Source organism: Narcine bancroftii, chromosome 6 (genome assembly GCF_036971445.1).
Source record: "Narcine bancroftii isolate sNarBan1 chromosome 6, sNarBan1.hap1, whole genome shotgun sequence".
Lineage (NCBI taxonomy): Eukaryota > Metazoa > Chordata > Chondrichthyes > Torpediniformes > Narcinidae > Narcine > Narcine bancroftii.
Genome location: NC_091474.1, coordinates 201,924,836 through 201,937,180, shown reverse-complemented (window position 1 = coordinate 201,937,180; position 12,345 = coordinate 201,924,836). Strand labels below are relative to the sequence as shown.

General features: G+C 44.1%; 1 protein-coding gene across 3 annotated transcripts in view; it reads right to left on the bottom strand.

Annotated features, from left to right (window-relative positions):
* The window catches only part of LOC138736953 (interferon gamma receptor 1-like), a 55,178-nt gene extending 44,430 nt beyond the window's left edge, over positions 1-10,748 (bottom strand). Inside the window, exon 1 of one of the 3 annotated variants that reach the window (XM_069887218.1) lies at positions 10,385-10,748. In XM_069887218.1, coding sequence (XP_069743319.1) covers positions 10,385-10,478 — 94 coding nt within the window. In that variant the 5' untranslated portion in view covers positions 10,479-10,748. The remainder of the gene's footprint in view (positions 1-10,384) is intronic. The other 2 variants (XM_069887213.1, XM_069887215.1) reach the window with 2 other exon arrangements.
* Between the last annotated feature and the right edge of the window lie 1,597 nt (positions 10,749-12,345).

Here is a 12,345-nt window from a genome sequence, read left to right as displayed (position 1 = left end):
CTGCTAACTCTTGCTTATGGCAAAACATCAGAAGCCACAAACTTACAGCAACTGTGAGCTTCATTGTTCCTGCTACATATTCAAAACAGGAAGTGGACTTAAAATATCAAAAGCATCCTTCTACCTAAATATAGCAACCGATAAATAAGACAAATTCTTGATGGGTAGTAGCTGAATATCCCTTTCACTGACGCATTTCTCTCAATTTCACCACAATAAAAGAGGAATTAGGAAATGGGGTTGATAAAGGGCATGGAACAACCAAGTAATAGTGTGAGTTGGGTCGACACAGTGCTCAAGGCAACTTACTGCCTGCCACACACAGATGTTAAAATATCTGCCTCTGCTGTTTTAGTAACATAATTTGGCTGGAAATTATAGGCTGGTGTGCTATGTCAGTGGTAGGTAAATTATTGGAAGGTGCTCTAAGAGTTTGGACATACAATTATTTGGATAGCCATCGGGATAATCAACATGGCTCTGTGTGTGGTAGGTCGAGGAGGTTACCAGGAAAGTTGATGAAGGAAAGGTTGTGAATGTTGTCTACATGGACTTTTACTAGTGAGGCCCTTAACAAGGAGCGCTTTCATCCCTAACGTCGAAGTACTCGAGATGGCAGAGGTCGACAGCATCGAGTCCACGCTGCTGAAGATCCAGCTGCGCTGGATGGGTCACGTCTCCAGAATGGAGGACCATCGCCTTCCCAAGATCGTGTTATATGGCGAGCTCTCCACTGGCCACCGTGACAGAGGTGCACCAAAGAAAAGGTACAAGGACTGCCTAAAGAAATCTCTTGGTGCCTGTCACATTGACCACCGCCAGTGGGCTGATAACGCCTCAAACCGTGCATCTTGGCGCCTCACAGTTTGGCGGGCAGCAACCTCCTTTGAAGAAGACCGCAGAGCCCACCTCACTGACAAAAGACAAAGGAGGAAAAACCCAACACCCAACCCCAACCAACCAATTTTCCCCTGCAACCGCTGCAACCCTGTCTGCCTGTCCCGCATCGGACTTGTCAGCCACAAACGAGCCTGCAGCTGACGTGGACATTTACCCCCTCCATAAATCTTCGTCCGCGAAGCCAAGCCAAAGATATATGGATATATATATATCAAACCAATTTAAATTAAGCAGGGTCAACTAGACAGGGATGTCCAATATCCCCCTCATTGTTCACGTTAGCTATAGAACCCTTGGCAGAACTGATAAGAACAGAAAATAAAATAAAAGGGATAAAAATAAAAGAGAAGGAATATAAAATCAGTCTATTTGCAGATGACATCATAGTATACTTAACAGAACCAGAATTATCAATAAAAGAATTACATCAGAAATTGAAGGAATATGGAGAAGTATCGGGGTACAAGATCAGCACAAATAAAAGTGAAGCGATGCCAATGAATAATGCGGATTTCACAAAGTTTAAAAAGAATCACCATTTAAATGGCAAACACAAGCCATCTGATACCTAGGTATTCGACTAGATAACAATCTAGTCCATCTATACAAATTAAATTATCAGCCATTAATGAAGAAATTACAAGACGACTTAGAACATTGGAAAGATTTACCACTAAAGCTACAAAACTAAGAATTATTATAGAGCAGCACAATTAAGATACCTATCAGATTTTTATCAAAAAAGGGAAAAACCAGATTGGACCAGATTAGAGCTAGATAAAATAGGGGAGAAGGTATCAGAACATATACTATATAAGTGGGATGAAAAGCTGGGGCAACATGGGAATTCACCAGTACTGCACCATCTGCTCAACATTTGGAAGAAGATTCACATAGAAAGGAAAAAAACAAATGACCAACTACCAAAATTATTATTGACACAATATCAACTAATTCCTTTCACAATAGATAACCTTTCCTTTAGAGAATGGGAGAGAAAAGGGATCAAAAGAATAGAAAATTGCTTTTTGGGAAATAATTTATTATCTTTTGAACAAATGAAGTACAAATATGGTATAACCACCAACTGAAAACCTACTTGAAGGACAAATTGGGAAGCAGGCTGAGGTTACCAGAAGGAAGCAGCTTTGAATATATGATTACAGATACAATGATACTTAAAAGATTTATAACAAACATGTACATCCAACTGCAAGAGAAAGAGAATGATGAAATAAGCTGTAAACCCAAACAAAAGTGGGAACAAGATTTAAACATAAAGATAAAAAATGAAAAATGGGAAAAGTTATGCTCCAGAACTGAGAAATACAATAAACACGAGGTTATGCATGATACAATATAATTGGTTACACAGGCTATATACCACGCCCCAAAAGTTAAATAAATGGGACCCAACAGTATCAGATAGATGTTTTCGTTGTAAGAAGGAAACGGGAACAACTGTACATTTAATTTATTTTATTAAATAAAATCACGAAAAGCAACATACCAAAAAATCCAGAGATCTTTCTTCTAAGTAATATAAGAAGAACTAAGCCTCGATTTGGATGAAGCACAAAAAAGATTTATTATGATAGCCTTAGCTGTAGGAAAAAAATATATGTCAACCTGGAAATCAGAAGAGAGCCTGAGAGTACAGCAATGTACATAGAAATGAATAAATGTATTCCATTGGAAAAGATAACATATAATTTAAGAAATAACATCACAGTATTCGAAATAATTTGGGAACTGTACATGGAACACAACAGAGGGCCTTCCGCGGACCCCCATCGCCTAAAATGACAGAATGAGAAGACGACGAAATGAACTGACATAATGTGTAAAAGTAGATGACACAATTTTCTTGTTTATATTCATTGTGTGATGACATTGTTTAATGGGTTTAATGTATTGTATATGTTGAACGTTTAGTGGGTTTGGAGGGGGGTGGGAAGGATGGAGGGATGAAAATGCCACTGTGTATATTCAAGAGGGAAATGTTTGTGTGTATTTTGGTTCATATGGTTCATAGTGTGAAAAATAAAATATTTAATAAAAAAGAAGAATCTTCTGTGTCTCCTGGTCTTTTTTTGCAGTCAACAAACCACATCAGTATCAGCGGTTAAACAACAACAAGGAAGATTTTTCAACATAAAATTATGTTTAATATGTACCAAAAAAACTTGATCTTTGCTTGCAAAATAAGATAAATGCAGCACCAAACACTAGAAATTCTCACACTTACACCACTGCCCAGTTTCGCCAACAGCTTGTTTATCTACAGAAAAGAAAGTCAAATGCTTCCCTTTTCTTTTCACTGACCTTTTATTCATTTGCAACTATATATCTTTGTACAGTAGTTATTAAAATGGCACCAGAGCCCCACATGGGAAAGTCAGGCGATAATTCTTTTCCCCAACTTGTGACACCATGTCAGCACCTCAAAAAAGTTTGGTTTTTGGATATTTTTGGTATTTAAAACTTTGAATACAGGGAAACGTACTGGTATAAATTTTATTAGTGAAATACATACACTTGTTTGTAGTGTTACATTAGTTGTTCTTTTAAATTTGCAGTAGATCTAATACTAAGAAAGAGGGATGCAAGTGTGAGTGTCTGTGTGTGGGGCACAAGGGATGTGGCCTGGGAACCAAGGAGGTGGCAGCCAAAGAAAGTTTGCGAACCATTTAGGGCCTAAATTTTACCCTAAAATTGGTCTACAAAATTAGACTATTACATTAGACTATTCTAATACTATTGCAACTGTATAAATCCTGCTTCAAAGCCAGTAAAAGTCATACAAATCATGAATGTAACATTCTGATAGCTACTACCAACACAGCCAGTGTGGCAGTAAATGCAACATTCTCCTGTTACACCGATGCTAGTTTCTATCTGCAGTCCAATGTCAATGAAACGTGTATGAGAAGTCAGATTATGAGAAAAATCCTTTCAGTTGTTTCACTCCCACATGCAGCTGATTTGCACAAAGCTGTGCCCTTTTGAGAGTAAATGACTACCTTTTCACAATGTGAATAAGTTATAGCGTTTGTGGACAGAAAGGAAACTGAACCCAAACAGCAAGTGACGGTTGATGGTGGTGTAACAGAGCTATCTGGTAACTCAACTAAAGCAGTGGTAAAACACAGGATTCTGTGGACACCGGTGGTTAAGTGAGAAAACACACAAATGCTGGAGAAACTCAGCAGGTCAAACAGTGCCTTTATGTTGCAAAGGTAAAGATACATCAACATTTTTGGCTAGACCCCTTCATCAAGTTTTGGGGAACAGAGAGGAGTCACGTGATGGAGTAGTGGCCGGACGGTGAACTCCAGCCCTCTCCAGAAAAGTCGGGAAAAACAAGAGAAAATACAAAGGCACAGAAATAAAAGTTAAAGAAAAGTGAGTACAAAGGTGGAAAGAAGATGGCGACAAAAAAAGAAAAATCAAAATCAATGGTAAGAAGAGAGGAAGAGAAGACAACGGAGGAAGAAAGAGAAGGCCTTACCTGTCCGAAGAGGCCCGATGTGGAGAGAGAAGCCCGCTTCCTCAGGTAGGTAGAAATAGGACTACAAAAATGGCTCGCAGAGCCGAGTAAAAGTGCGCAACTGCGCATGAAAAAAAACACACCGACGGGAGGGGGGACCAGCTGGGGAGTCGATCTCCACAGCCGGCAACAACAGCTGCAGAACACCTGCAGCAAGAAGAGACCACAGAAGACAATGGAAACAAGAAAGAAGAGAAGGAAAGGGCACCAAAGAAACAACAGATGGCCAACCCAGAGGAAGAAGAAGAGGAAGAGGAAGAGTACAGTGAAATAGAAGAAGAAAAGAAAGGCAAGATAAAGGATATACTTTCTCTTATTAAAGGATACATGGAGTCATTTAAAGAATGGCAAACACAGGAATTTAAGGATTTAAGAAAAAGACAACACAGAAGAGAAAATGAATAAAATAGAGATGACCTTAACAGAAATGGGAAAGAAAATGGACAAGATGGAAGAGCGGGCAGTAGCAGCAGAAATGGAGGTAGAAGACTTAAAAAAGAAATTGGAGGAATCTAATAAAAAAACTAAAGAGACACAAGAACTACTAGCTCAAAAAATAGATACAATGGAAAATTATAACAGAAGAAATAACATAAAGATAGTGGGCCTTAAGGAAGATGAAGAAGGCAAGAATATGAGGGAGTTTATAAAAGAGTGGATCCCTAAGACCCTAGGATGTCCAGAACTACAGCAAGAAATGGAAATAGAAAGGGCACATAGAGTATTGGCCTTTAAACCACAACCACAACAAAAACCAAGATCTATTGTAGTAAAATTCCTAAGATATACTACAAGAGAAAATGTACTGGAGAAGACAATGGAAAAAGTAAGAGAGGGCAACAAACCACTGGAGTATAAAGGGCAAAAAATCTTCATTTATCCAGATATAAGTTTTGAACTCCTAAAGAAGAGAAAAGAGTTCAATACAGCAAAGGCGATTTTATGGAAGAAAGGGTATAAATTTATACTAAAGCATCCAGCGGTATTGAAAATATTTATTCCAGGACAACAAAACAGACTATTCTCGGATCCAGAAGAAGCACGAAAATTTGCAGAACAATTACAAAAATAGACTGAGGGAGGAAGACGGGTAATGAGAGTTAAAATGATCACGATTGATATGTATGTGGGTAAAGACAAAAATAGACTGAGGGATGAAGACGGGTAATGAGAGTAAAAATGATCACGATTGATATGTATGCGGGTAAAGAGGTATAAGAGTGAATAGAGACAATGAGCATACATGAATGTATCTGTACTTAGAGGAAAATATAGATAGTATAGACAAGAATTAATAAGGGAAGGTAATGGAATAGAGAGAAAAAAGAGGGAATTAAAAGAGTGACCTTTGTGACATATGAAAAGTGAAATCTTTTCTGGGGGGGCGGGGTGAGGGGAAATAGCGGTCACTGCAAATAGTGGATTCGCAAATCCAAATGGAGAGGGGAGATGTGGATAAAGGACAACTCAGGAGGGGAAGGGAGATTGGGGATAAATAAAATAGAAATAGGAGAATAAGGAAAGTGTTGGATGTTGTAGGAATGTTGTCTTATAAAGAGTTGAAAATAAGAAAACAGAAATGGAAAAGGAGGAAAGGTAATGATGGAAAAACGGAAAGAGAAGATAAACAAAATATAAAAGGGCTACGCTGAACTATATGACTTTAAATATTAATGGAATACATAACCAAATTAAAAGGAAGAAACTATTAAATTTAAATGAATAAATGTATTCCATTAGAAAAAATAACATATAGGTTAAGAAATAATATTGAAATATTCGAACAAGTATAGGAGCCTTACATTAAATACAATAGCGAAAACCTACCGGGGACAAACATTACCTAAGTTGATGGAAGGAGAAGGAAAGAAAAGAATGGACTCAGTAGAATTTCTGGTGTATTTTTGTTGAATGACAACATTGTCTGACTGGCTTAATGCAGCCTAGATTGTATACCTAAAATGGATGAGGGGGGGGGGGTGGCTTGGGAGGAGGGGGGGGGGAGAAAAAGTCACTGTATATGTGTGAAAAAGAAATAGTGTATATCATGGCTAATGTGATTTATGGTGTGAAAAATAAAAAATTAAAAAAAAATATATAACACTCCACCAGTTAATCCCAGTTCACTGCATTCACCCTTTCCTGCAGAATTTAGGGTCTATAGATGAAGACAGAGAACATTGATTCAGAAAAATATATATACAATTGTTTACAAATTTAAGCAGTGTGGGGTTCTGGAGATCCTGGTGGAGAGTCTAAGCACAGGAGGGATTTGGGCTCCTTGAGTCTCCTGGTCCTCTTATGGGGGAGGAGTGGAGGGCTTAGTCTCCAGCTCTACGGTGAAGGGGGATACACTTTCCTCCTGGACTGGATTCCCTGAGACCCTGACTGGGGGTGGTGGGAATGAGCTCCATGGCTTGCAGGGCACTTGAGGCAACAGACCCTCTGTTCCGGCAGGTGTCAGGTCCCTGATGGAGACAGCTTCCTCTCTGCCATCCGGGTACTCCACATAGACATATGTGGGATTGGCGTGGGATTGGGTTTCACACTTTCCACTAGTCTTGCTTCTCCTCAGGTGCTTCCTGAGAAGGACTGGACCAGGAGTTGTAAGCCAGTTTTGGAGTGTGGTTCCCGATGTGGACCTTCTTTTGAAATTGAATAGGAGCTCGTGAGGAGTAGCATTGGTCGCAGTACATAGTAGCAACCAGATGGAATGGAGCGTCATAGGAAGAACCTCCTGCCAGTGTGAATCTGAAAAACCTTTTGACTTCAGGGCCTGTTTGACAGCCTTCCAGACCATGGCGTTCTCCTTTACAACCTGTCCATTCCCCCGGGGGCCATAGGTTGTAGTCCTGATTGATGCAATGCCCCTCACTAGCAGGATGAGCCCCAGTCACTAGGAATATAGCCAGGATACCCAAACAGGGCAAAAATAGAATCCAGGGCCTTTATGACTGATGAAGTGGACGTGTCTGGACACGGAATGGCGAATGGGAAGGAGTACTCATCAATGATAGAGAGGAAGAAGGTGTTCCTGTTCGTGGAGGGGAGAAGTCCCTTAAAATCGAAACTGAGCCATTCGAAGGGCCTGGATTACTTGATCAGGTGCGCCTTTGCGGGGTGTTAGAAGTGAGGCTTGCCCACTGCGCAGAACTGGCAAGACCTGGTCATTTCCCTGACATCTTCCATGGAGTCGGTCAGATTGTGCACCTTGACAAAATGAGCCATGCAGGTAATCCCCGGATAGCAGAGCTCATTAAGCATAGAGCACAGTAGGATGGTGTGTGCAGAAGCCCAGCTTCCTCTGGATAAGGCATCTGGAGGGTCATTAAGGGCTCCTGGCCAACAGGCAATGTCATAATTGTAGGTGGAGAGCTCAATCCTCCACCTAAAATTTTTGTCATTTTTGATTTTGCCCTCTTGACATTATTAAACATGAACGCGACAGAGTGCTGGTCAATGAGGAGCGTAAATTTCCTACCAGCCAGGTAGTGTCTCCAGTGCCTATGGCTTCTACAACGGCTTGAGTCTCCTTTTTCACAGAGAAGTTTTGGAGCTTGTGGCCTTGTAATGTCCGATAAAAGAATGCAACCGGCCGGTCCGCCTGGTTGAGGGTAGTGGCCAAGGTACATTCACGTCCACCACATGCATGGAGGCTTTCACAATGTGATTTCGGAGGTAGTTAAAAGCAGTTTGGGTTTCAGCCAAGAGTGGAAAAATAGAGGCTTTTAAGAGAGAGTGAACCTTATCAGTGCATTGAGGGATCCACTGAGTGTAATATGAGAAAAACCCCAGACATTTCCTCAAAGCCTTTGTGGTCCTGGGGATGGGGAGCTCTAACAGGGGGCGCATCCTATCTGGATTGAGGCCAATGATGTCATTCTCCACCAGGCAGCCAAGGATAAACAGACATTTAGTCCTGAACACACACTTGTCAGAGTTATAAGTGGGGTTCAGGGTTTTCACCGCATGGAGAAAGCTCTGGAGGTTGGTGTCATGGTCTTCCAAGGAATTGATAGAGATGGCCGTTAGCCTCAAATACCATATATGGACAGTCCTTGGAACGGATTGGAAGCTGGTGATATGCAGCTTTCAGGTTGATAGTCGAATAGACCTGATACTGCGCGATATAATTCACTCTGTCCGAAATTCGAGGGAGGGTGTATGCATCCAGGAATGTGTTGGGCTATAGTCAATTACTAGCCTGGACTTATTTTCCCCTTTAGGGGCAGACAGCTTGGGGCTGGAATTGGATCTGGGAGCGGTGCAGGCCATGGTCTTCCCCTCATGCAACAAACCCTCGCCCAATGCCCTTCCTTGCCACAGCTGGAACACACTGAGTCTTTCGCGGGGCTACGAGATCGGGGATGCTGGCTCTTGCTGGAGAAAAAGCAGATAAAGCACTCCCTAGCATGGGAAGCGGCAGCCGTTAGGGTAGGTGTAGCGTCTGGTCTTCCTCACAATCGCAGCCCGAAAATCCAGCAGGTAGTCATCGATGGTCTCTCCTGGCCACTGACGACGTAGAGCCAGTCTGTGACTTCAGGTACTAGGTCTTCAAGCCTCGATGGCGGCATCATATGTTGTGCGTACCCTTTCATTCCTACCCTTGGAACGAGCACGGACCTCCCGAGTTCATCGGTTTGGAAGACATCTCTGGTTGCGTTCAGGTAGGCCTGGAAGCAGCCTATCCCATATGTAAACTCCTCAGCTGCGTCAGGGGACAGAGGGTCTCTCAGTAGCATAGCTGGCTTAAGTAGCGCTTCCACGTTAGGGAATGAGCGAATAAAATTGTAACGTGAATAAAAGCTCTCAAGACTGGAGAGAGAACAACCACTTTTATTAGCTTATGACTAAGGTTAGGGTCTCACGGTCGTCTTTAGAAGGGTTCTGGGTTTAGCCAGGAAACCAGGGTTATATGTGAGCAGATAGATTGAGGTGGGGCCGACCATCAACACAGCACACTATCAGTAGCCGCTTTTAGGGGTCCCAATAAAGATTACCCGCCTGCAGGCGCGGCGAGCAGAGTTCAGCTGGCACGTTTTGGTGGCCAGAGATTGAATGGCTTTCTGGCACCTAATCATGTTGCTCGCCGTCAGCAGCGAAAGCCGGCTACTCGGGACAGCAGTCTGTCAGCTCGCCTCCCCGCTGCCTGAAGCCCCCGGCGCGGGACGGGGACTGCGGGGTTGGAGCGCTGTCCCTGGGTCGCTAGTTGAGCTGCTCGGCACCTGGATTTTGGGCTTTGCCCGAGCTGCTTTCAGCTGCGATGGGGAATACTCCACGCAGCATATTCTACCTACTAGAGAAGGCCACTCGCCAGCCGCAAGGGAGTATTATCCCACCGCCGGCCCCCCCCCTTCCCCCCCCCCCGCCGCCGCCGCCGCCGCCGCCCCCCCCCCCGCCGCCGCCGCCGCCGCCGCCCCCCCCCCCCCGCCGCCGCCGCCCCCCCCCCCGCCGCCGCCGCCCCCCCCCCCCGCCGCCGCCGCCCCCCCCCCCCCGCCGCCGCGCCCCCCCCCCGCACGCCGGCGTGCGTTCCCCCCCCCTCCCCGCACGCCGGCGTGCGTTCCCCCCCCCTCCCCGCACGCCGGCGTGCGTTCCCCCCCCTCCCCGCACGCCGGCGTGCCCCCCCCTCCCCACCGCCGGCGTTCCCCCCCCCTCCCCGCACGCCGGCGTGCCCCCCCCTTCCCCACCGCCCGTTCAGACAGCTCAACCCGAAACGTTGGCGAGGCATCTTCACCTTTGACCTGCTGAGTTTCTCCAGCAGTTGTGTGTGCTTCCAGCTAGAGTAGCGTGTTGTTTATGCAATGGGAGGTGAGAATCACTCGACTGTCCTAAAAATAATATGACCTCCGAAATTAAACAGTCCGAGACCGAAAGCCAAGCGCCCGCTCAGTCCCTGAACACCGCCAGGTCAAGAATCGCGCCATTGTCGCTTACCGGAGTCGTCCTGCCCGACAGCCGAACCCGCCAGAGTTTCTCGGACCACACAACACAAGCAGAATGAAAAGCTCAGAATCCCAGTCCCAAACATCCTACCGAGCCGACTTCAGGGCAACATCCTTCTCCTCCTCCTCCTCCAACCAACACAGGCTGCTGCTCCAAACTCTCCGAGTTTCGGTTTCACTGCCCGAGTTCCCAACTCCGTGTGGGCTGGGTAACCGGAATTCCCCTTTCCGTGGAGCAGAGAGAAAATGAGACCTCAACCGCAAATTCGTCGCTTTACTGGCAAATCAGGGTTTTTTTTAAATTAGAAAACCCAAATCCAGGAATTTCTAGGCTTTAGCTATTCAAATATGGTATCGTCCAGAATGGGACGCCAGGTCATTTGAAATCAGCGCCCAAGGATGCAACGCCGTCCCCTCGTCATCAAAGCCTGGCCATTCAATCAGCCAGGATGCAGCCCCCACCTCGAACTGCTGTTGTGATGGAAAATGCCTCTGTGCTGAAGGTATTCTCATTAGGTTTCTGGGAAGTGAGTTCCAGACCCCCCCCCCACACATTGTCACATTATTATCGAGTACAAAGGTCCTTCTGCGTCCAGTCTAGTTGGTTAACACAGGCATATTAAATTGGAGAATAAGCAGTTAGAATTTAAAAAGGGGTGAGGCAGCAGCAAGAAGTTGATTGGAGTTGAAAGAGGCTGAGTATGCCCAGAAAAGTGAGGGACTGTTTAGCTGAGTAGTTATGGTTGGAGAGGTGAGGAATAGTTGGAGTTAAAATCAGGCAGGGCCTTCCGGAATCTAGGAACAAAAAGGGAGTCAGCAGGTCCTGTTGTGGTTTTTTTTAATATCCAAAATGAGTCAGGAAATGCAGTGAATTCTTCAGAAAAGTTTAAGCCTTTATTCACAAACAAAAGCTGAGATAAATCAAAGCCTTGACTCTGTAATGCTTGTTGCTATGAGACATTGCATTTTTTAAATACAGATTTTCAGTTCTTTGACTTTGATTGATATTTTGTACTAATTAGCTCATCCTGGGTTCCTTTCTCTGTCGTGGTACTCTGATCACTTCTCCTTGTGCTACACTTGTAACTGACCTGTTTCAGAATAAATCACTCAGACCTTGTTCTGTCTAACTTCTATCTGATCTCCTGTTATTCCTCTGAATGCTTATTCTGGTGCCTGTAACCACTATTATTTTCTTAGATTTGAATGTAAGACCTTGATGCTTTCTCTCTGGACTTGTGTTTTAAAGTTAGCAGTTTTGTGTAATGTTGGGGATGAAGATATTTTCCCTCTTTGTGTTTTAAAGTTAGCACACTACATACTGTGGCTGTTACTTAATTACATGAATAGTTTCCATAAACAGTGTAGTTAAAATACATAGTAAATTGTTACATAGTAATGGATTAATGAATACATAAAGAATATGAATAGTCCATAATAGGCACAGGTAAGGCCAGGTTTTTTTAGATATAAATTTTTGTTCATCTAGTCGTGGACAGTGGGGATGACAGCCAAGGGAGAGAAATGCTCCTCTTGCAATGTATGTTGTCAAGGAAGCCAGCAGAATCCCTGATGACTTCATCTGTGAGAAATGTATCCAGCTACAGCTCTGACAAGCAGAGTTATGGAATTGGAGTTGGATGATCATTTGGGAGGCAGAGGGGGTGATAGGATGGGAGTTACAGGATCACTGTCACACCCAGGAGGTAGGAGGAAGGTAGATGGGTGACAGTCAAGAAAGGAAAAGGGAACGGGGCAGGCAGTGTAGGGAACCCCTGTGGCCATTCCCCCCCCCCCCAATTAGAAGTATACCATTTTGGATACTGTTGGGGTGATGGACAACTAGGGACAAGCCATGGAGAGCAGAGTCTGATCCTGTAGATAAGGAAAGGTGGAGAAAAGTTGAGTTGCAATGATAGGGAATCCCATTGGGGGACAGATAACAGGTTCTGT